This window comes from Furipterus horrens, unplaced genomic scaffold (genome assembly GCF_987537825.1).
Source record: "Furipterus horrens unplaced genomic scaffold, mFurHor1.1.pri manual_scaffold_3, whole genome shotgun sequence".
NCBI classification, from domain to species: domain Eukaryota; kingdom Metazoa; phylum Chordata; class Mammalia; order Chiroptera; family Furipteridae; genus Furipterus; species Furipterus horrens.
Genome location: NW_028327173.1, coordinates 172,335,415 through 172,361,539, shown reverse-complemented (window position 1 = coordinate 172,361,539; position 26,125 = coordinate 172,335,415). Strand labels below are relative to the sequence as shown.

Below are 26,125 nucleotides of genomic sequence, written 5' to 3'. Positions count from 1 at the left end.
AAAGTGGTTTTAAATGATAAATGTAGCTGCATATAATCAAAATATCTTTTTGAAAGATGGAAAATAGGGGTATTTTTTAGAACTTAGAAAAAATTTTTGTCATTTATTTCATGAATCATTCAGCAAAAGGCAGACATCTATTATTTCAGATAACTTACTATCTCAAAATGTCATTATGTCACTTGACGCAAAGATTTTGTGTGTGTGTGTGTGTGTCTTTTATTATAAACTCAACAGTCCTGCAGGCAAGGGGCAAGACCAGATATCTCCAGTCATGTTTGGGGAGAGGAAGAAGAAGGATGCCTAATAGACGAGGGCTAACACTAGAACCCCCTTCATCCCCTTCCCAGCACTGTCACCTAAGAAAACAGAAAGAACCCACCATTCTAAAACTGTGGTAAATGCTCAGGCCATGTGACATTGAATGAATAATGCTGATTGGAGTCGAATATTGAGACTCCACAGCGACAAGGTAATTTAGCTGGAGCTCGTTACTGAACTACAGGAGCTCATAAATGGCCAGCCCATCCCTGCCTCAGTTGAACCAAGGGTCCTGCTGGCCTTGGGAAAGCTCGGCCAGGTGCTGAGAGCAGCGTAAGAATGCAGCTTTGGGAGGCAGGGACAGAGGCACGATCAAACCATACCTTAAGAAGCCTCTGCGCCCAGCCTGAATTTAAAGCGGGAAATGAAGGGGCATAGATTTGAACTAATATAATGAGCCTTTACATCGGTCACCTAGTTTAAAGCTCTAAGTAGTCGATATTATTAGACACCAGGGACTGAGGGTGAAAGACTGGTAAGAGACTCTAGCGCAGACTCCCGCCCGATGCCGCCAGACCCCGAGATGGGGAAGCGCCTGGGACAGGCTTCAGCAAGTTCTTGACGGGGACAAAGGCCTGGCTGCCATACAGAAACCTAGGCCTGAGTGAGGGCCTGCAAAGGCTGCCAGCAACGGAAGAAGACGGGGGGCGGGGGCGGGAATCTGCTGTGGTCTGCGCGGAGATCTTAGCTGTAAGCCAAATGCAGATTGTTGGAGAGAAGCGCCAGCTCCCTCCGTCAGCCCACTCGCTGCGGGGAAGGGTTCTCACGCCCCCTACTCCTGGGTGACTGCACCGGAGGTCGGAAGAAAGCGGGGCGAGAATGAGTCATACCGCCTAATTCCTCCTTCCGATTCCCCTCGCCAACGCACGCCAGCCCCCTCCCGAGATCATGCAGCCGGGAACTAAGACTTCCTTCGTCCTCAGAGTCCTCCACCAAACCCGCTGTGGCCTGCGGAGAGAGAAGGACGGGGTGTTTTGCCTGTAAGAGCTTCTCGCTCTCGACTGTTGCCCAATAGGCCACTGTTTACAGGCAGGGGCGGGACTAGAAGGGCAGAAGTGGGCGGTCCCAGACTGCCGAGGGGCACCGCGGTGCTGGAGCTCACAGAAAGCGCGTCTCAGTCCCTGGGAGTCTGCGTCTAAGCAACGCGGGAAGGCGCTGCAGCAACCGCTACCACCGCCGCTGCCGCTGGCCAAGGTGCTGGACACGACACGTCGGTTGGCTACTTCTCCAGCTCAGCCGTCCGTTGCAGCCGGGACTGCCTCCCTTCGATCCGGGTCCCCATGGAAGAGATGGAAGAAGAGTTAAAATGCCCCGTGTGCGGGTCCTTCTACCGGGAGCCCATCATCCTGCCCTGCTCTCACAATTTATGTCAGGCGTGTGCCCGCAACATCCTGGTGCAAACCCCGGAGTCTGAGTCTCCCCAGAGCCGTCGGGCCTCGGCCTCCGGGGTCTCCGACTATGACTACTTGGACCTGGACAAGATGAGCTTGTACAGCGAAGCAGACAGTGGTTATGGCTCCTACGGGGGTTTTGCCAGCGCCCCCACTACCCCGTGCCAGAAGTCCCCCAACGGCGTCCGCGTGTTTCCCCCAGCTATGCCGCCACCGCCCACCCACCTGTCACCGGCCTTGGCCCCGGTGCCCCGTAACTCCTGTATCACCTGCCCCCAGTGCCACCGAAGCCTCATCCTGGATGACCGGGGTCTCCGTGGCTTCCCCAAGAATCGCGTCCTGGAAGGGGTAATTGACCGATACCAGCAAAGCAAAGCCGCAGCTCTCAAGTGCCAGCTCTGCGAGAAGGCGCCCAAGGAGGCTACCGTCATGTGCGAACAGTGCGATGTCTTCTACTGCGATCCGTGTCGCCTTCGATGCCACCCGCCCCGGGGTCCCCTAGCCAAGCACCGCCTGGTGCCCCCCGCCCAGGGCCGTGTGAGCCGGAGGCTGAGCCCGCGCAAGGTCTCCACTTGCACAGACCACGAGCTGGAGAACCACAGTATGTACTGCGTGCAGTGCAAGATGCCCGTGTGCTACCAATGCTTGGAAGAGGGCAAACACTCCAGCCATGAAGTCAAAGCTCTGGGGGCCATGTGGAAACTGCACAAGGTAAGTCCTAAGAACACCCACCCCTAACTCCCCGCGCCTCCGATCCTCCGGTTTTGCAGCAGACAGTCCTCTTCTTTTGCGCACAGTGCATCCCGGCGGGGGCGCAATGCAGGCGCCTACAATATTTGCTTCCCCTGTCTGGTGCATTGCAGGAAGCGCAGGGAGATCTTACACGGTGCACAGGGGAGTTGACTATCCCCAGAGAGTTCTTGCGGGGATGCCTTAGAGCGGGTATCCCTGGACGCGTTGCCTGTGAGCCAGGAGTAGGGCGCCCTTGCTCCTCTGCTGATACGCAGCTTGCGGCTGTGGCCAGTATGCGGGAAAGCGCTGGTAACTGGGCAGAGGAGCCCCAGTGCCAAGGACCGCCAGGGCCACTCCGAGGCAGAGCCAGCTATGGGGCTCTGGCGGCGTTCCCCGGGGAGGAGGTGGGGGCTGTGGGGTGCTCGGACCGCCAGGGGCTGGAGCTCTTAGATTGGCAGGCGCCGTGAGTCACGCTGTGGGAGGGAGAAACGCTGCAGGTGGAATACTGATGAGTCCACGCTGGCCCAGACCTCGCGAACCCTCTGGAAGGGCTTCGGATCCAACTGCTTTGCGCTCAGGAGACAGAGTGGGATGGGGAAATTCTATGGTCGCCTTGGCAACTCCGTTTGCAGGCTTAAATCCCAACTCTTCCCAGAAGACCCGTGGCTGGAGGAGCAGGACCTGAGGTTTCTGTGAAGTCAAGGCCTGAAGGCTAGGCAAGCGTGTCTCCGAGGGTAGCTAAAGTCCTCCCAACCACCTACACACCCATTGTCCAGGATTCAATCATTTTCCTATTTCAGTAGTTTTGGCTGCAAACTTTGAGACACCTGTTACCAGATTTATCTTTCTGGTCTCTTGGTGGCGCCTCCACAAAAGCTAGCTTGTTGTTAGGTCATGCCCCTTGGCAGCTCACAATCCTCCAGTTGCCTCCGCCACCGCCCCCTCCCACCACCCCACCACCCCACGTTTCTCATACAGTCCTCAGAATGGTCCACCAGGACCTACATGACCTGTTCCCCTTTGGCCTCATCGATCTCATTTCCTGCCACTCATTCCCTCTGCTCCAGCCATAGTGTCCCTCTTGCTGTTCCTCAGCCAACTCCAGGCACCTTCTGGCTCCATTGCCTTTGCATTTGATGTTCCTTTAACCTAGAATGCTCTTCCCAAAAATGCTATACCCATATAGGAGTGGCTCACTCTCTTGCCTCCTTCAATTCTTTGTTCGAATGTTGCCTTTGCAGGGAGATCTTCCTGACCGCAGTTGCTGCCACTCATCTCAGATACCCCTTTGTTTCCTCCCTACTTTATTTTTCTCAGTAGTAGTTATCACTCTCTGGCATGCTATGTATTTTAATTATGTTACCTTTGTATATCTATTGCTTCCCTTCCTTCCCTGCCTCCCCCAACCCCACACACACTAGAAAAATAAGCGTCAAGAGTAAGTAGATCTTTATAATGTTGTCCACAGGGCTCAGAAGGAAGGGAACCATTCTTGAGGAGATGTGCGTAAACTTGACTTCACTTTTTAAGTAACGCACTTAGTTGGGGGTGTGAAGAACAGGGCAGGTTGCTGTAGGGAAGGTTTCTTCACATCATTTTAATTGCAAGCCCAGGGATAAGGCAGAGCCTAAAGATGATGTTCAGTCCTTAGCTATGCCCCCATTCAGGGTTTCCCAACATTCCTTAGAGACTGTCCTTTAAGAGAGACCATTGATATTTAATTTACAGAAAGAAATTTTTAAATCACTACTGTCAGCAATCAGGGAGGGTTTCCTCAGCTCAATATTAATTGAATGTAATCTACATTTACAGTCATTTGTGTTCTCACATATAACATATTAAACCATATTAGTCCTGATGGAGAGCTAATTCAGAACAAATTTGAGCCCCACAAGGCACATGCTACTATTTTAAAAATGCTCCAATTTCAATGTTTTTAAATGACAATTTTGAAAGTTTTCAAAAATTTAGTTCATGGCCAGTTTTTATTTCTTTTTGTGATTTCACTCTTAAATTGCCAACTATGTTGAATTGCCTCACAAAACAAATGTAGGAACTAAGGAATTAATCACCTTGTGTGGAAAAAAGAAGTTAGAGCCATACACTAATTAGGATGGTCAAACCATGGCATTATTTTTTCTATGAACAAGAGCCTGTACTTTATACAATAAGACTAAAAGAAACCTGTGAATCTGTCTATCCTTGTGTAGATTTCAAATGTTAAAGCGTTTGTTTCATCAGTAGTGGAAGCTGTGAGTAGAAACTGTGATGGGCCTGGGTTGAAATTTGGATGTCTGCTAAAAAAGAATAATGTTAAAGCCCTTGAGATTTAACATACATAGGCTAGGAAGGGAATGTTGCTTAATTTTATTAAAAAGATCATTTCTTCTCTAATCTTATGCAGATTTTTTTCCAAAATAGTAAGCAAATGTAATTTTGTTCAGTCACTATCAGGATTATTAAGCTGCCAAGAAAAAATAAGGCATAAGGATGACAGATTTTAACATTCACTTACCATATGTTGATGAACAACAAACATTACTCCCCCACCTTATCTCTTTAATAAGGTAGTTAATGTATTAACACTTTATTTTTCTCATACAGTCTATTTATGTTCTAGTTAATGATACCTTTATCCCCACAAAAGCTGCTGGATCAGAATTTCTATGCCCTTTAAAACATAGCAGAGCAAATAATTACACTAAGAAACTATTTCAAAGTTAGGCAGTTAGTTTTCTATGCAGGTGATTACTAGACATTAATAGTCTACCATATTAATCAGCCATTTCTAGTGATAAAGAAAATCTTGTGAATAAGTATTTTCCTTGGGCAGTAAGTCATGATCTTACATACTCAAGACAAAATAACTGAAGTTTATTTTTAAGTGGTTTTAAAAACTAGTTAAAATTTATTAGCTGTCAATTGACCAAATTAAAATACTTTTCAGATATTATATGACCTTAAAAATCCATGAAAAATAATGCAGAAAGTGGCTTTACAAGATAAATATCTGGTAACATGTTTTATTTAGTATCAGCACTTGCTATATATTTCTTTTATCCAGCTTAGGTTGGTATAAAGAATTGCTACACACACACAAAAAAAATGATTTTGTAGAAATTGGAATCATTATTCATTACTTTGTAATTTGAGTAGTTCACATTCCTAAATCTAATATTATTCTTGAATTCCTAAAAGTTCTATCAATCATGAAATTAATAATATATTTTTGACCATCCTTTTGTGTTTGTGCTGTTAAGCAAGGACTTTTCTCCCTTTATATCCTAAATACTGACTATTCATTCTGAATATTGTCTCAAATGTTATTTCTTACCTTTTTTTAATGAAGATTTGCAATTTAAACAATATTTTAAAATAAACTACTAGTTGTTATACTTTGATTTTCGAAGTATTCTGGAAAAATATTTGCTTTGTATTATGGTGACATTTCATCAAATATTTCTGTAGCAAAATGTGTTATTTAATGTAACTAACATGATATTCAGTTAACTATATATCAGCAGTAAACACAATATAATCTAAGATGTTCTTGTGGTAAATGTAACAGGTAGCATATGTTCATGTTTTTTAATTTTTAAAAAGTTTACTTCTAGTACAATCACAACATTCTGTATACAGTGTAAACATTCTTAAAGGCATTAAGGAGAATATTACAGAGAAATAAATTGTTCCTCTTTGTACTGAGACATAACAGAAGGAACTAGATGACAGGAGATCTGGGTCCCAGACCAGATGCTGCCACTTAATTGCTGGTAACTCTAAACAAGTTTTATTACCTCTGTGCTTCTCACCCACAGGGATGTAAAGGAGCTAAAACTATATTGTGGAGGTATTTTGAAAAAAGAATTTAAATGTTTATAAGTTACTAATTTCAGTTTGACCCAAGAGAGATTTTTGCGTAAAGCAGAAGTTATTGTCTCACTAGTTAAGAATTACTACATAAAAATCTCATCCCCCAGCTTGAAATACTTTGCTTGCCTCTTTCAGAGCACAGAGTGCAGTACCAAGGTCACCCTGGATGGCGGCCTAAATGAGTGAGCCACATCATTTTAGTGAGCCACTACACAAATATTTATTTATATATTAAACAATAACAAAGCTAAAATGATAACTGTTATAACTCAGTTTTTTCACATTCTCCAGTGAAGATATTCTTATAACTTTGAAGTATTAGAAATTGTTCTTTCTGTATATGCCAAGAAAAGATGCTATTAATTGGAATTCAGGGTCAAATCACAGTTTTCATAAATAAGAGAAAATTATTACAGCCATCTGTTATTAAGTAATAAGGTAATGCACAAAAATTACCTTTTCCATCAGTACAAGAAATTACATTCCTCTCACCTAAACACTTTTCAAACAGTGTGCATGCATATAACCTAACCTTGGTATAGAGGATAGAATTCATTACAAGATAAATGTTTAAGAACAAAATAGGACTGCAGCTTCAACCTGAGTCTCGGCTTCTCGCCTTTCTCCCTGAGCAACATGAGCTTCAGCACACGCTCCAGCTTCTCCACAAACTACCTGAGCCTGGGCTCCGTGCAGTCTTCCAGTCACCGGGTCCGGCCAGCCAGCAGCGCGGCCAGCGTCTATGCAGGCGCCGGGGGCTCGGGCTCCCGGATCTCGGTGTCCCACTCCAGCAGCGTGCGGGGCAACTGGGGATCCGGGGGCCTGGCTGCAGGGATGTACGGGGGTCTGGCAGGCATACGGGGCATCCAGAGCGAGAAGGAGACTATGCAATGCCTGAATGACCGCCTGGCTTCCTACCTGGAGAGGGTGAGAAGCCTGGAGGTTGAGAATCTGAGACTGGAGAGCAAAATTCCGGAACACCTAGAGAGGAAGGGACCCCAGGTTAGAGACTGGGCGCATTATTTCAAGATGATCGAGGACTTGAGGGCTCAGATCTTTGCAAATTCTGTGAACAATGCCCACATCGTTCTGCAGATTCACAGTGCCCGTCTTGCTGCTGATGACTTCAGAGTCAAGTATGAGACGGAGCTGGCCATGCGCCAGTCTGTGGAGAATGACATCAATGGGCTCCGAAATGTCATTGATGACACAAATATCACTCGGCTGCAGCTAGAGACGGAGATCGAGACTCTCAAGGAAGAGCTGCTCTTCATGAAGAAGAACCATGAGGAGGAAGTAAATGGTCCACAAAACCAGATTGCCAACTCCGGGCTGACTGTGGAGTTGGATGCCCCCCAAATCTCAGGACCTCAGCAAAATCATGGCGGACATCCGGGCCCAGTATGACGGTCTGGCTCGGAAGAACCGAGAGGAGCTAGACAAGTACTGGTCCCATCAGATTGAGGAGAGCACCACAGTGGTCACCTCGCAGACCGCGGAGATAGGAGCTGCTGAGATGACACTCACGGAGCTGAGACGTACGGTCCAGTCCTTGGAGACTGACCTGGACTCAGTGAGAAATCTGAAGGCCAGTTTGGAGCACAGCCTGAGGGAGGTGGATGGAGACGCGCTATGCCATGCAGATGGAGCAGTTCAATGGGATCCTGCTGCACCTGGAGTCAGAGCTGGCCCAGACCCGGGCAGAGGGGCAGCGCCAGGCCCAGGAGTATGAGGCCCTGCTGAACATCAAGGTCAAGCTGGAGGCTGAGATTGCCACCTACCGCCGACTACTGGAAGAAGGGGAGGACTTCGATCTTGTTGATGCCCTGGACAACAGCCACTCCTTACAAACCATCCAAAAGACCACCACCCACAGGATTGTGGATGACAAAGTGGTGTCTGAGGTCAACGACACCAAAGTTTTGAGGCGTTAAAGGCAGCAGAAGTAGGGGATATTTTTGCGGGGCAGGAGGCCATATAAAAAAAAAAAGAACAAAATAGTTCTAAATAATATCATTTTTATCAATTTTATCAGGGATTGTTGGTTGTAAGCCCACTTAGGTGATCTCAGAGGAATTATGGGAAATGAAACAAGATCATCTCACAAGAAGAATGGAACTGGAAAGCTAGAAGCTAAGTTCACTCTCTGTATTCCTCAGCTTGGACTAAATTATGCTGTAGTAACAATTTCCACATCTCAGTGAATTACAACACAGCATCTAATTTCTTACTCATGTCAATGCCCACTGAGTCAGCCATGGCCCTCCACATCCTTCTTATTCTTGTACTTAGGCTGAAAGGACATATTTGGGATATGCCAAACTTATGGCAGAGCAAAAGGAAAGCAAAGCAGAACCACCCAATGGCACTTAGGATCCTGCTTAGATGTAACATGTCACTTCTGCTTACATTCCATTGGCTAAAACAAGTCATGTGTTCAAACCAGATGTTCATGTTGCAGGAAACACACTCTTCCAACAGAGAGAGGCACCAGAAAAGAGAACATTTTTATTTTCGGATATAAAAATGTATTTTATTATAAACAATTAAAACAGGGACAATGGGGTAATGCCCTGTAACTAGACAAATTGATGGGACAAACTACAAAATCCAGTAATAAATGCAAAATCAGGTAGAAATTTTCTATGATAAAGATGTCTTCTTAGGTCAGTGGGAAAATATTTGTTATATAATACAATAAATGGTGTTGGAACAGCTGAATGGGAAAAAAAATTGGACTCCTACATTACTACATTATATCCTCCACCAAAATTAATTCCTTATTATAATATAAAACACTGAGAGCTATCTAAAATATACAAAGAGATCAGAAGTGAAAGAATGGGAAAAGATATACTATACAAATACTAACCAAATGAAAATTATATAACATATGATAGACTTGAAGGCAAAAAAGCACCATGACAAATAGGAGTACTTCATATCAATAAGTTCAATTGACCAGTTAGTTCCAAATTTGTGTTCTCTTAAGAACACAGACTCAAATTATACTGAACAGACTACATGAAAAAATAGACAAATTCACAATTATAATAGATCAATAAACCTCTCTCATTCAGAAATAAAGTATACCTGTTTCAGAACTAATAAAGTCTACAAAACTTAGTAAAAATATTAAAAAATAACATGAGAAGTAAATTGGATTCAACATGCATAAATATTTCACTATACCCCAAAACTGCAAATTACAGATGATTTCCAAGCACTCTTGGAACTTTTTTAAAAATGACTATATTGTATTTGGGGTTTTTTTAAAGTATATTTTATTGATTATGTTGTTACAGTAGACCCAATTTTTTTCCCCTTTGCTCGCCTCTGCCCAATAGGGCAGAGAACATTTTGAACAAATAATATAATTTACCACGTGCTTAACTCTGTTATCTCTACTTCGCTTTCTTGGGGTGGGGTTCTTGGCCTGCACAAGGCCTTACATGACTCCTCCAGCCCCAACTCAGCATGACATTTCAGTCCAAGTGTTTGCTATCACCTAACTGGTGTTTCTGTGTCTCTTATTCACATTTTCAAGTTCAGAGAAAGAATCTCATTGGCTGAACTTGAGTCAGGTGTTCACTGATGACTGTCTGGGTAATGGCCGCACCCCTTTGCTTAGATGCGTGTGGAAGACTAGGGAGAAACAACTGAGGCATTCACCTCAGGCACAAGACTTAAAACGGCACCAAAAACTATTTATAGGTTTGCTTTTTTTTTTTCTTTTTTTTTTTGACAGAAATGACATAAGAGAATAAGTAGAGTTTTTCGCATTTTAAATATCTTTATTTCTGCAGATCTAAAATATTTATGTCTATCTTGGAAAATATAAAAATATGTTTAAACCTATAAGCAGGTACCTGCTTCATGTTTACTTTCAGTTTTTTTTTTTCTTGTACCCTTTGCCAATGTGGTTGAAAGAAAATACACGTATATTCAAAATATATACCTGTCCTTTCCTTTTACCATAATATGAAAAGGAATATATGAACTGGAAAAGCCTTTATTTAAGAATGGATTTAAGCAGTGCCAAATAAAATTGTTTCTCATGATCCTTGAGTGTTTTATACTACTAGTTATAGTCAAAGAAAGAACAGTTTCTTAAAGAATCTGCATTGGAAGTAGCATGCTAACCATTGTTGTTTGGTGTGGAAATAGCCACCTTTGTCATTAGCCAGTGCACATAGGTGGTTAATTCTCATCTACTGCTCATTAATTCATGTGAAGCCAATTTTCCAGCCAGACAGCATCAATTCAGCTTTATTGAGATTTTTGTTTATCTTACTTTGCTTGCATCTGGCATTTTTAAAAGCAACTGCTTAACACCAAATACTTATCACTCTCTCCTGTGCTCCAGGACAAGCCTGAGAAAGAGCCACACTGCTCTGACTTGTGGTGTGCAGCAGCCTAAACCATTTTCTATTCTATGAACAAGGCAGGTTGCAGAAAGAAATAAACGTGAATGGCAGAGGTTAAACAGTTTCTACCTAACAAGGCTTTTTGATTTTGTAGAGAGCAAATGCTTGAAAGGTTCAACTGTAATTACAACTCACCAAATGCCAAAGGAAAATAACTCCATAACATAATCTATTATTTTTTATCATCTTCACCTTAGTTTCTTTTCATCAGCACAAATAACCATGAGCTGATTTTACTATAGATGTGTGTAGTCCATTACATAGTGGTGCTGCTGATGTTCATGGCATCACCCAGATACACCAATATACATTGATAAAATGGTGTCACTTATGCTATGCACCGCCACCCCCCACCCGCATGTATGAAATGTTATCCCAAGAGCATTAGTAAGTTAAAATCAAGTAAAATTGGACTTCCATTCAATCTAATAAATCTTACATGGTACAGATAAATCTGGTGCTTTTAACAAGCAGTTATATTGACTTTATTGACCATCAATCATCTGGCCAGGACTTAGCAAAGAAATATGACAAATACCTTTCAACATACAGTCAATATAGTATGAAGAAGCTTGATGTTTACACTAAACTTGTGTTATCTGGAGAGCTTCTGCCATTATGGAAGCAAATCTGACATTGGTGGAATTAAAACATTATTTGGCATTAAATAAGATTTACTCTACTTTTCACTTTGAGGTTCAAGAACTAGAGTACATATAGACTAGTATAAGCACTGATTTCAAGGGCTTCAATCAGCACAATAAGGACACAGAATGTAACGATCATTTCCTCACAGTTCAAAAATGGCACCTTTATACCTGGACAAGTATGACATGGATTTCCAATTCCTCTGGTCACTACATATAAAAATTTTGTGGCCAAGTTTGTATTGATAGTAAGGTCCTGTTGTGTAGATATAAAATGTATTAGTAAAACTATTGGTACTAACTGGCCAATCAGCATATAAATATTTTATATGAATTTTTGAAATTATAAAGCCAAAGAGAAATTTAATGCTTCTAACATTGAGAATATTCTTGATTCTTGCTTTCCAAAAAGGCTGCACAATTTTACATTTCTAACAGCAATGTATGAGGATTCCAATTTCTCTATATCCTCCCCAAGGCTTATTATTGTCTGTCTTTTTGACTAGAGCCTTTCCAGTGGATGTGAAGCGGTGTCTCATTGTGGTTTTGATTTGCAATGACTAGAGATATTGAGCATCTTTTCATGAGCTCAGTTTTTCTGTATCTTTTTTAGAGAAATATTTGTTCAAATCCTTTGCCCATTTTTAAATTGAGTTACTTCTCTTTTAGTGTTGAGTTGTAAGAGTTCTTTTTATATTCTGGGCACTTATTCACTTTTAAAATCAAAAGGACAGAGATGTGAGCCTCTTATCTCTCAGAGACTTACAGGAAATAAAAAACATAGAGCTGAGTACGAGAAAAAAATTTGTCAAGACTGGCCTACTAGAACCTACTGCTAATTCCTGGCCCAAAAACTTTTGTTAGCCAGTTCTGAGGCAAAATTTAAATACGCTCTACCAGGATTGGCTCCTGACAAATAGAAAACATGGAAAAGTCCAAAAGCAAGATGGGGAAATAATTTAGTTATCAAGCTCCCTAGCTATGATGGCTGTGCTTCCTTCTTACCTCTTGTCCCACTTTTCCTGACTTTGATAACAGATGTCTGTTACTTATGGGCTACAATGTAATATTCAAAAAGTCACTTTAGGGCCCTGACTGTCTGGTGTGGCTCAATTGGTTGGGCGTTGTCCCACAAAGTGAAAGGTCACCAGTTCAATTCCTGGTCAGGGCACATGGTTGGGTTCCAGGTTGGGGTGCATACAAGAGGCAACTGATTGATATTTCTCTCTCACATCAGTATTTTTCTCCCTCTGTTTTTCCCTCCCTTCCCCTCTCTCTAAAAATAAATACATGAAATATTCCTTTAAGAAATCAGTTTAGGGTGTCAAGATAGTAGCTTCTTCACTACATTTAAGAGTTATGAATTTATAAAAGAGACATTGGATCTTCAAGATCATTTGTCCAATCTCCAAAGTCAGAAAAATAAATCACAGAGCACTTCAGGAAATTACCAAAGTCACACAGTACATATTACAAAAACAAAAAACAAAAAAACAAAAATTATTGATTTCTTAGAACTGGTATTAATAATTATGAATATTCAAGGACCCATTTTTGGCTGTGTGTGTGTGTTTTCAATGAAATGCAATTAAAAAACCAAATCTCTCTTTTGGAGGCTCTTGTATGTCCCTCGACAGCTATAATTGCAGGTTTTTTTCTGTAGCCCTGACCACACATTTCAAAGTTGACCTTACCTTTGTTGTTCTCTCTTTAAAGAGATATCATATGTGCCTGTACAATTAAATTCATGTTCCTTCACTATAAATAAGTTTTGTTTGTTTTTTAAACATTGACCTTCAATAGATTGTGCCTCTGCTCGAAGGATCTATATAATGGTAGGAGTTTCAGCATGAGGATGGAAAAGGAGAAATTTGTAGAAGTCAGGTTTTGCTTTGTCCCTCCCACAGGGGAACTGCTGCATTGCATGGCTGACCCCTTGCATTGACTGTCTGACTGGCTCCTGCTCTAGCCAAAAGTACAAAAGAAGTTTACGGGGTGAAGCAAAAGAGAATCTTCTGTTGCTCCTCTCCCCTTCTGGTGCACTACTTGCCTGTTTTGTTGGCTCCTTATTGGCCACCAGTACTTTACTTCTCCTCGTGCCTGTGGTCCACTATGAATCTTCTGTCTGTGAGCCCAGATTTGGTTTCAATACATGAGCCTTCTTTCCTGATCATCTCCATGCCTTGTTCTGAGCGCTGTGTGTCCCGTCTGCTCATCCCCCTCTAGAACCTTGACTAGCAACTTCGGGGGAGTATCTCTGCCCAGTCCATCTGGCTTGGGACCTTCTGCCTCCAGTCTAACACTGGTTTTCCCAACCTGGCTTCCTTCCCAGGGAAAGTCCCAGCACTAACAGCTCCTTGAATCATACATTGTGGGCAGCAGCTTCAGGGCTGGCACTGATCCCAACAATAAATTATTGTAATGTACTTGGCCAGTCATCTGTAATGTTAAAATAAGATTATAACATATATATCTGGATTGTATAAAATGTACTCACATAACTCATTTCTTTTGAAACATGCCATAAAATGATTTAACTAAATACAAACACAGAATCCATTGACATATAGCCACCACTGAAATTAAATATGATGGCTATTTAGTAGAACTTGGAAGCTCTGCTTACATTGAGAGCAGGAAGTATAGAATAATTTATAAATTTCATCTGCAAAACAGGGAAGGAATGATTTAGTAGGTAGAAGATTATTGTCCAATTTGGAGGCTAGCCAAAGACTGGTCAATTACTCTCTTCTGAGTCAAACCAAATAGTTCAATTATATTATAGTTTTAGTCCCTCAAATGTTCTATTAACTTTTATGAGAACAACATCATCAATTCACCATTTATGTTATTATTTTGCATGTTGTTACAGCTTTGGGGTTATGATCAGTTACTAAGTTTTCTAAAACTACATGCACAAAAGGTTATTATTGTGAAACAGAGGCCTCAAAAATTAACCCAGTGCTTTTAGAGACATTTTAAATTAGTATGTCTGAAGGGATTAGTATAAAATTTGCATAAATATTAGACTTGAAAATTAATTCAGTTTAGTATTTATGCACATCTTCTGCTTTTCTTCAGGGATTAAATCATATTTATCAGTGGCATATTAAATCTACTACATTCCTTCCTACCATATTGTTCTTTAATCTTTCCAGCTATGTTAAAAATTTTATATGATCTGTATTCAGAGGTCCATCCTCACTATAACTACCTCAAGGCCCAAAGTGGGATGGGTGGAGCCCTTATTGTTGTTGATAGACTCAGGATACTGATGGTTTAGCACGAGATCACTGGCTGTTCAGCTGGCACTGAGCTCCAGTTTTATTAAGCTGCTCAATGGGGGAAATTCACACAGTAAGGGAGATTTCCAGTTTGATCACATAAACAAATCACTTTTATATACCCACAAAGATGACTACATAATTGTTACACAGATAGTAGTGCATGACTCTTTTAATTCCACGTGCCTCTGAGAAGAACTGGTTCTTGTAACATATTAAAACCAAGGTCATGGAGAAGTTGTTGCTAGAACGAGATTTGCTGTGTAAACTGTGCTATAATATATGACTTCATATCAGTGTCTTTTCCACCATGAACTATTTATTTGATTTAACAGTGAGAATCATTAGAACTAAGTTAGGAGGACATTGTGCATGCTGAAGCTGAGACTGAGGGCCAGGACTTAAGTCTGACAGCTCATGATCATCTTACCTTAAGCTTTAAAATACCCCAGCAAGGTAACCATGACAATACAGGAAACATGAGACTCCCTCCTAGAAGCAGTTGATCACGTATGCCATTATGAAGTTGCCACATCAGTGCCTTGCTGGCTGAGAGCGAATGATGACAGCATTTTTCCACATATATAAGCTAGGGGAATCTGCGATACACAGCAGGAATTCAGGTAACAGACAATAAAACAGTCAGGAGAAAGAGGAAATAGAATGAACATGACAAAAATGCAAAAAACTAGTCTCTGGTTAAACCCTTTTCTGGCAAGCACTAAAATGAGAGTGAGGGTCAGAGTAGTAGAGCCCAGCGGAAGATGCCTTTTCTTGATACAGCAATAATAGGGATGGCCTATGTGGTATCCTGCATCTCAGTGGTATAAGGTCAGAAAATCTGGGTTCTCTCCCTGGGTGCACTATTATTCAGGCAATACAGTGGAGGGGTTCAGAATGCGGGCCTTGAAGCAGACTGCCTGGGTTTAATCCCTGGCTTTTTCACCACTTAACTGTTTGAGCTTGGGTAAATCCCTTGACCTCTCTGTGCCTTGGATTTCTCATTTGTAAAGTGGATATAACAATCAGACCAACCTCTAAGGATTGTTGTGAGGATGAAAGGAATGGGAGACACAAAGCCCTTGGAACAGAGCCTGGCCAGAATAAGTGCATGATTCATGTGTGCTAGTGTTACCTGCTAAATGGGGCTGGTAATTTCTGCCTAAACCTGGAGTGGCAATAAGGACTGGATGAGAGAATGAATGTATTAAAACGCCTTTTGTACCCCAGCCATAAATCCAAAGTTGTTTTGTTTTTTTAAGTACCTTTCACAGAGAGGCAGAGAACAAAGAAAGAGAGAGAAAAGGAAGGCCCAGGAGACAGAAAATTTTAGCAGCAGGTTATGACAGTCCCTTGGAGTCACTCCTGACTTTGAGAACGTATCATTCCGTAAGAAAAGGGGGACAGTACATTCTGAGAAAGAGCCCGGGCTTTGGAACCAGAAAAACTCACTTTCTTCACTTACTTGAGTTTATCTTTGGTAAATTATTTAGACTATCTGTGACTCAGTTTCCTCATCTGTGAACAAACCACCCACCTCCTGAGTTGTAGGGCAAGCTCAATGAGATTGTCTTTGAAATGTGCTTAGCATTAGCAAGTCTTCAATAATTAATAGCTTTATTATTCAAAGGTCACTTAATTATTTGTTTTGGTCCTCGGGTACTCTTGTAGATGCTGACAATATAGCAATGAAAAAAAGAAAACACTGAAAAATCCTCATTTGCTAAATTAAAGTTTATTTATTGAAACATTTGTTGAATTCTTGCTGTGATCTTTTTTTAGGCTTTATGTTCACTGACAAGAGAGCACACCAAAGATTCTTTGCATTCAGTGCATCTTGTACCGAGTGAGGTAGAAGTTGGGTATATTAGCCAGGGGTCTTCAGAGAAATAGAACCAATAGGAGATTATATATATATATATATATATATATATATATATATATATATATATATACACAAATATACAGGGTGGGGCAAAAGTGGGTTTACAGTTGTTCTGGATGGAAAATAATGCAATAATCAATAAATAATAATACAAGAATAAACTGTATTTCACATACAACTGTGAACCTACTTTTGCCCCACCCCATGTGTGTGTATATATTATTTATATCATATATGCATATATGTGTTTTATTAGAAAGAATTGGCTCATGCACTTAGGGTCTGAGAAGTCTCATGATCTGCCATCTGCAAGCTGGAGAGCCAATCAAGCACCAGTGGAGCCAATGCTGCCAATATGAAGGTAGGAGAAGACCAATGTCCCAGCTCACGCAGGCAGACATAAAGGACAAATTCTATCTTCTTCTACCTTTTTGTTCTGTTTAAGCCCTCAATGGATTGGATGATACCTGCCCACACTTCAGAGAGCAATCTGCTTTACTTAGTCAACCAATTCAAATGCTAATCTCATCCAGAAACATCCTCACAGACACATCCAGAAATAATATTTAGTTAAATATCTGGGCACCCAGTCAGGCTGACACATTAAAATTAACCATCGTATTGGGCCTGTTAGAAGTTGGCCAAGAGCAATGAAAAATTCAAATAGGTCAGACTCATCTCGCACCCCCCACAAAATCTTGAGAGTTAGGACAGCTTAGCCATCTGTGTTGCCATTTGTTCCTCCCCAGAGCATGCTCCAAGACTTTCTGACTTGCACTCACCTCTAGGTGTTTGCAAGAAATTCAGGCCATGACTTAAAGGAGGGCAGCAAAAATGGGGGAAAAAATGACAGACAATAAGCTGCTAAGGAATGTTTCTAAAACACAGCCCCATATGGGCATGTATTCCTGAAAACTTTGTGTAACCAGATAATATTTTAAATGTACTAGAAACAGTCTCGATATTTTTTAAAAACCTCTTGTATATGTTTTCAAACGTAAATATCTATTGTAAATCCACATTGCCCAGATTCCAAGATAACAAGTTAATGACATGTGTTTAATTTTTTTCTAGGAAAAAAAGAATTAACAGAATTTTTAAAAATTATTGTAAGGTACATCCCAATTTTAGAAACATTAACATGCAATCAGAGTTGGGGAGGGGGTCCATCAAGGAATTTAGAATAGCAGTGGTCAAGTATAATAGAAAACACAGGAGACAGAATTCGAGTCCCCTTTCTGATCTATGTGTACCTCTTGGGCAACCTACTTGACTCCTCAGGACCTCCGCCTCCTCATGTGTAAAATAAGGATATACAATTAGATGAGAGCTAAGGTCCAAGTCAGTGGCAGATTTAATTGGGACCTAGATCGATTGATGTTTCTCTGGATCCTTTCCTGACAAGTTTCTTGAATAAAACAGTCTGCTACCTGCTGTGTGTGCCTTTGTAAAAGACACTTTCATTTTCCTCTTGTTTCAAGTTTCTCAGTTGGGGCTTCACCATTTGGGAATCAAAAGAAGATAGACTAGGAGGCTGCAGCATCTTTCATTTCCCTCATTTGACCCTGGGCTTGGAAGTACCCAGGGGCTCCTGAGCCGTACAAGAGAGAGGCTGTCAGTGCAGGAGGCAGCTAAGTGGAGAGAGAAGGCATCCACTTCCAAATCTCAAGTGGAACAGCCCACTGGTGGGTCTGTAATGACCTTGTCTATAGATAATATTCATTGTCTTTTACTTGCAGAGAAAGAAAAGGGCAGGGCAGAAGGGGTTGGTCAAAAAGGAATAAAAAAGCTGTTTTTAATATTTACTTCCTAAAATGAGAAGTAGCATTTGACTGAGAGAGATAAAAAGTGAAAACAAAGGGTAAGTGTGCTCATGCCTTCTCACTCGCTCATGCTGGGGATTTTGAAGCTTGAGCTGGCCTGCAGTTCGTTGTCTCAAGGCAAGAGCCAAGTCAATGCTAAATTTCTAAGAGGAGCAATGTATTGTTCATTTTAGATGCCAAACTCCTTCAATTTCAAGTGGGTATTATTTATGCAGAAGAAATAGATGTGTGGGGGTTTTGTTGTTGTTATTGCTGTTACTCAGTGGTTTGCTGGTAAATGTGTGAAGTCCTGATTTTTAGCATTTTCCATGGTTGATTTCAAACTACCGGACATGAAGGCACTGATCTGGGACTCGGGAAGAGAGTGAATGCAAGCCAGTTTCAGGATCCTACAGCTTCTTTTAGCTTTGTTGCTCTATGTCAGACAGGAGGAACTGCCAGATTGTAAGTTTTCTAAAATAGTTTCTAAAATTATTTTAGCCTGGGACTGCCAAAAAAGGTAACACTACAGAAATTTTTAGTGTAGAAATTACGAATGTACAGCTCAATGAATTTCAGAAATTGATCACATCTGTGCAATTAGTACTGGAAGCCCTCTTCACACTCCCTTCCAGTCACCAGTCTCCACCCACCCCTGCTAAGGGTTAACGAGTATCCTGCCTTCTACCAGCAAATTAATCTTGCCTGGTTTTGCTCTTCACATGAATATAATCATATATAGCATGCACTCTTAGGCATGGCTCCTTTTGCTCACTTTTATGTTTGTTGGATTCGTTCATATTACTGCATGTAGTTTTAGATCATTTTCATTGTTTGATAGTATTTCATTTTAGGAATATTCTACAATTTATCCATCCTACCATGGATGGGCATTTGGGCAGTTTTCACATTTGGCTATTAAAGGCAATGCCACTATAAGCATAGTACTTACCCTTTGGGGCACACACGTAAGCAGTTCTGTTGGGTGTATCCCTGGGCGGGTGGGGAGCGGGGGAGGACTCCTGGGCCACTGTATATGCATAAGCTCAGCATTCGTACATGCTGCCAAACAGTGTCAGAGTCATGTGGCCCATAGTACATCCCCACCAGCAGTACTCCTCATTCTCACCAAGACTCGCTGGTATGTTTTCATTCTTCATTTCAGCTATTCTCATGGGTAGATAGTGGTATCATAGCACTGTGATAACCAATGGTATTAAGCATGTTTTCATAAGTTGGTCATTTGAATATCCTCTTTTGTATGAAGTCTGCTAAGTCATTTGCCCACTTTCCCATTGAGTTATTCAGGTTTTTCTTACTCACTTGTCTTTTAAATTGAATTCCTCCTATGCATTGTGTGAGCTGTTTTATGTTTTTCAATCCTTATTTAGATATGGGAGTTCAATCTGCTGATCCATAACTGATTCTATGGCAAGAAAATACAAAAACTTAAATAACAGTTCACTGTTTCAGAGTTAAGAAACTTTTTCTTGGAATGATGGGTGTGGGTCAAACATACCAAGCAGTCTTTTCATGGAAGCCTGATTGCTTTACCCGTCTTCATAATATTTTTCTCATATAACAAAATGAGATAAAGTGTGAAGATTGCTATCTTAGGAGCAAGAATTAAGTCTCCCCAAGAAGAAAGAAATTTCTGGAAAGGTTCTGAGAGGAATCAGGGATACTCCCAGAACCTCCTGAAGGTCCAGGCATATTTCCCCCAAAGCCCAGGTTGGCCAATCCTGCCATGTGTGCCTTTTCAAAGCACAAGGCATGGGCAACCCAGAGCAAAACTGGGAAGAACGGTAAGTTCCCCTTCCATGCATTCTGCTCCCCTTGTTGCTATGCCGTCCTTTCATGGTACTCCCTCATTGTTGAGGCCAGGAATGGTAGCTATATAGCACCTGCCACTCCTTTATTCTGGCCCATATTTACCCCATTTCAGATGCTCTTTATTCCTTTTTGCAGATTCAAATTGCAATCTGATACCACTCCACTTCACCCTAAAAATTTTTTTGTAACATTTCCTGTAATTAAAGTCTACTGGAGACAAATTCTCTTAGCTTCTGTTTACCTGAAAATGTCTTTATTTTGCCTTAAATGTTGAAGGTTATTTTCAATGGATGTAAAATTCTAGATTTTCTACCTCTTAGCACTTTAGAAATTGTGTTCCATTATCATCTTTCCTTCTTTGTTTCTGATGAGAAGTAGGCTGTTACTCCTTTATGGAATGTCTTTTTCTGTCTTATTTGATGATTTTTCTCTTTATCTTTGGTTTTTAGGAGTTTGACTATCATATGCCTAGGTGTGTATGGTTGATTTGTTTATTTTTTAATTCATCCTCTGTTGATTTCACTGAATTTCCTGGATTATAATTGAGTTTTTAAAATGAAATTGAGATTTTTTTTTATTGCTATCTCATCAAATACTTTTTTTCTGCATTATTCTTGGTCTCCTCTCCTTATTCTTCTTTAATTACATTTATCTTAAGTGACTTGATATTTTCTTGAAGGCCACTGAAGCTCTGTTCACTTTTTAACCTTTTTTTCCTTTTTTCTTCAGATTAAATAATTGCTATTGATCTCTTTTTAGAACCCTCTATTCTGAATATGTTAGTATACTATTAAGTCTGTTAAATTGATGTTTATTAGTTATTTTATTTTTCTGTTCTAGTATCTCCATTTGGCTCATGTTTTATAGTTTCCATTTCTTTGTTTAAATTCCCCATCTGTTTATACATAATTACTTATATTTTTCTTTAAGGCGTTGAACATATTTATAATAGTTTTTTGTTTTTGTTTTTTAAGTCTTTCTCTGCTAATTCCAACATCTGGGCTGTCTCAGGCTCTGTTTCTACGACAGATTTTTATTCGTTTTTTCTTTTCCACCGTGGATCTCATTTATTTCTCTACATGTCTCATAATGTTTTATTATATACTGGACATTAAAGATGATATATTTTTAAATTCTACTTAATGTTGTTTCTCTAAAGAGTGTTTTTCCTGGTACACATATAAATTACTCGGTGATCACTCTAATCTTGTAGAAGCTTAATGGGCTAGGGTGTTTACCAACTACTCCATAGTGCAGGACTCAAACTTAGATTCCTTTTAGATCCTCTTCATTGTTCAAACATCTCTGCTCATTTATTTCACCCGTATAGTAGTTACTAGGTCCAGAATCTCTCACATATCTACAGTTCAGGGTTAGCCAAGCATTTCAGGGAGGATTTAAATGCAGATTTTAGGGATCTTCTCTCTATAGCACTCTCCTTCATAATATTACCTTTTCAATTTCCAGCCACTCTGACATATATGAACACTGGCTTCCCTAACTACAGGCCAATAAGGTTATTGACCTGTGGTTATTCTAGTTGACCTTGCCCCAAAGGGAAAGCCCTATAACACAGATCTACATGTAATTCCTTGCAGTTTGTGTCTGCTTTTGTTTGCTCTTTAATGCTTTTACTTTTTAAATATATATTTTGCCCAGAGTCTGTAAGTGACATTTGTAAAGGGTTATTTCAATAAAATGTACTCCACCATTAGCAAAACTGGCACTTCAATTTTTCTTTCCAATGTGATATCTGACATACATTCAAAAATTGTGAAATATATGAAGATTCCAGAAAATATGACCCATGGTCAAGACCAGAATCAGTCAACATAGCAGTAATCGATATTCTAGGAAGCTACACTGATGGTTAGATGTCCAAAGCCATAGTAGAGAAATACTTAATTCCTAAGTAGGGCTGTATTTTTCCCCCATTCTTTTCACTGTGCCCCCAGTTCCATTCCTCCAATTTGAATATTGATGAACAATTAAAAGTAAATATTGAAAGAAAAGACTACCCATCATTGAATTTTTAGCAAATTACATGTATTTTCTATTATTAATGAAAGCACCTGGTTGAATGCTATGTTTATCAGCTTCCATGATTGCTGTTTCTGTAGAAATTAATTTATAAGTCTTGTGGTAACCATGGTAACATGAGGCAAAGTTGTGGAAGTGGTATTTAGAGGAAATGAAAAATCTCTGCCCTTCCACTGCTCTGCAGTCTTCTGTGCTCCACTGTTTCCCTCTGTGGAGGAAAGTTGATTTCTCAAAAATTATTATGAGGAAGATTGGCAAGAGCATGGGAGTGGGGGGTGGGGGAATTGCTTAAATTGGGTTGGTCTCAGGCCTGGCTGACTAGCCTCCATTTTATCACTTCTCCCCTTACAAACAGATTCTGACCTGCCCTAGAGAACTTGGAGAACTGGGTACTCAGCCCAAGGGTCCCCAAATCCTGTTTCCTACTACAATGTCTGAAGAAAAATGCTAATCATCACATGAGAGTTCTTACTTGTGTGTGGAGAGCTAAGAATATAATTGTTAAACTTAAGAATCAGCAATATTTTTCTTATTCTTCAAACATCTCATAACAGAGCCTATCCAGAATATTCATGGTATCTGTCATTCTGAATTAGTGTAATAGAAACACGCTACATGCAGCTGACTCAAAGGGGCTAAAACAAGATAGAAATTCTTTCACATAAACGTCTGAGCTGAGTATATTTGTTCTGCTGAAGCAGTCATCAGAAATCTAAGCATCTTTGACTTGCTGCCATCATCCTCAGGCCCAGAATGTCTCGCCACCACACCCACAGTCTCACCACCACAATGGGAAAAGGCAAAGGAGAGGTATGTCCTGGTGGATGCACATATGACTTCTGACTTCCCAATGGCCAGAAATTAGTTCTAGGTTCACACCCAGCTGCAGGAGAGGCTAAGAAATGCAGTCTTTATTCTAGTGGAGAGAATTTAAATTCATTTGCAGCTGAATCAATAACCTAACTAATACATACATGATCTCATTTGGTCTTCCCAACCAACAATGTTGATAGAGAAGGCAAGGCAGGAATAACTCCCCATTTTGCGGATGTGAGGCTCATAGCTGCTGAGTAGTAGCTCAAGGGCACTCAGATAAGAAGTGGTTATGTCTGGACTAGACTCCAGTTCTAGCTCTAAGTTCCAGCGCATGATCGTGTTGTGCTTTAAGGCAAGGACTCCCTCAGCCCTACTGTGGGAGGTTGAAATGTGTTAGCCGTAGGCCCCTGGATTGCCATGGACTTCTCTTAATTTTCTCTTGTTTTTCAGTTTCTTTGCTGGTAGGCTATCAGCTGCCACCTCTTGCTGTAATCTACTGATAAAAGTGTCACTTTCAATGAGTTATAAACTTAGAAACTAAATAAATAATCAAGGATGTTAGAATTTAATTTAAAAAGCAGAATAAATTGAATTGGAATCGGGCCTCAAAGTTCTCTCCTTTGAGTAAATTATTTTTAATTGATCTTTAAACTGGTACGTCAACTTCTTTCTTACTTGAATTCGAGAGAGATGGTTTAGCTTATACAAATGTTTTGGTCACAAAAGAATTTTTTTAATTTGTGGATTTTATAAGCTTGGCCTATTTTTCATCAACAGGCTACACTACTAAAAGAAAAATAAATTTAAATGAAAAGACCATAATTTTAATTTTGTAACAAAAATAAAAACATGGTTTTCACACCTTCTGAAAATTGCAGATATACAATGCTGTTCTACCTATTATGTCATATTTTTATTGGGTCACAAATGAATAGTTGACAAGCAAATTTTAAAGATGAAAAAAATCTAAGAAAAAATTTTAAATATGACAAAACAGTATATGAAATTTGGTGTATTTTATTTTAGCAGGTAGAATACTACTATAAAAGATAGGGAACTCAAGGTTTAATAATATTAATTGTGATAACTTTCAGAAGATAAATCCCTTGATCTATAAGAAGAAATAACGTGACTTCCATTATAATTTTCTTGAATACAACTAAAGGAATATCTGTAAATTTACAAGACAGAAACATTTTATTTCTGTAAAAAGAGCAGCACTCCTAATAATCAGGCCAATGGCAGTAATAGAACCATTCATTAGCTCAGTCCTTTGCTGTCAGGGCCACCCAAGTAATTTGCTTTCCTTCAAACTGTGAGCAGCAAACTCTATCAAAGGGTGATGGGATTTTAGGGTAATGAAATAAGAATCAGAAGACTCAGAACACAGCATCTGTGGCCATGAAGATATATGTCTAAGGCCCTATGTTGGCAACCAAAGAGACCTCAATGAGTACTTTAGAAAGTGAAAGGCTCCACACTGATTCTGTTCATGAGTGGGAGATGGGTTTGATTATTCATTCTTTTATCTGATGGGTAGAAGCTAAGCCAAGTTAGATGAATATTAACAGGTACAAGATATTGCCTTAAATCCCTGTTTCACCTTAATAAATATTTGCTTCTTGGTTCCAGAAGCTGAAAACACTGACTTTTGATAGGCAGGAGATAATGGAAAGGCTTGGGCAAATTGCATTACATATGACAAGACAGCAATGATAAAAGAAACAAAGAAATAAACAGAAAAAAACAGTTTGCCAGAAAAATCAAGATCTTGGACCAGCTATAATTAAAATCCTGGAATTATGACACTGGAAGGAAGGCTAATGGAATAAGAATAACAAAATAATAATTTTCTTTGATGGTTTTCTGAGCTGTGGATCCAGACCAACTGCCTGGATCACCTATTTTGTATTCAGAGTACCGTGCTCTCTGATGGATAGCTTGCTGTGCATTATGTGAGGTGACATTTCCAAACTTCCTGAAAAATGTTGGACTCGTTTGTTTAATGTCAGGTTTTTGTATGTGAGGTTATGAGATCTGGGATCTAGAGTATAGCATATCTGGTATTAGGGATTATTTCATGAGTTTTTTTGTTTTGTTGTTAAAAATTTAGCTTTGGGTTTAGGTAATAGAGTTGCAAACTATGCATTTGTATAGAATTAATGCATGTATGTGCTGGATTGATGGTTAACACAAATAATTCGATATTTTAAAATTTTAAAAATAAATATTAATTAATGGTTTTCATTTCATTGCATGATAAAGATTCACTGACTATAAAGTAATTTCTGGTCTTGTTAGAGAGGTTTTAATACTTCTGAAACAGTCTAACTTTTTAGCTGAATCAAGGATGATAAATGCATAGGCATAATTTTTTATCCCATTGTACAGGTTTGCTTTTCCAGATCTATGATAAATAGAAGTGGATGAAACATCAGAGACATGAGTGGAGTGCTGAATGGTGAGGTTAGCTTTTGGACATACTTTTCTAAATTTATATATCCTAATGAAGGTTATTTCCTGTGGCAGAAGACTGCATAATTAATCTTTCCAGGATTGTCTAAATTTGTTTTCTTATGAATAATAGTTGACTAATTCTCATGAATGTTTAAGTCTAGTAAAATATATATACTACAATTTCAAATTCGTGCAAGTTATATTATATTCATGGATTTTACGACATATATTACATTGGCTTCCTAGCCTGGTCATAACAAGTTCTTCGAACTTAGTGACTTGAGCCAACACAAATTTATTATCTTCTACAGTTCTGTAGGTTAGAAGTCTGATACAGGTCTCTCTAGGCTCAAATCAGGGTGTCATCAGGGCAGCATTCCTTTCTAGAGGGTCTAGGTTAGAATTCATTTCCTTGTCTTCTCTAGCTTCCAGAGGCTGAGCACATTTCTTGACTTACATACCCTTTCTCCATCTTCAGTCAGCAACCTTGCTTTCCTCTGACCATTCCTCTGTTATCTTATCTCCCTCTGACTTCTGCCTCTGTCTTCCATTTTAAGGGCCCTATAATTACATTGTGATTAGAATCCAGGATAATCTCCCCATCTGCTGATTTACAA

General features: G+C 40.1%; 1 protein-coding gene and 1 pseudogene across 4 annotated transcripts in view; both read left to right on the top strand.

Moving 5' to 3' along the window:
• The first annotated feature begins 1,437 nt into the window (after positions 1-1,437).
• The window catches only part of TRIM9 (tripartite motif containing 9), a 94,730-nt gene continuing 70,042 nt past the window's right edge, over positions 1,438-26,125 (top strand). For all 4 annotated transcript variants that reach the window (XM_090270866.1, XM_090270865.1, XM_090270868.1 and 1 more), the window contains exon 1: positions 1,438-2,423. In XM_090270866.1, the coding sequence (XP_090126992.1) occupies positions 1,602-2,423 (822 nt within the window). In that variant the 5' untranslated portion in view covers positions 1,438-1,601. The remainder of the gene's footprint in view (positions 2,424-26,125) is intronic.
• LOC150016745 (keratin, type I cytoskeletal 18 pseudogene) lies at positions 6,913-8,276 on the top strand (annotated as a pseudogene).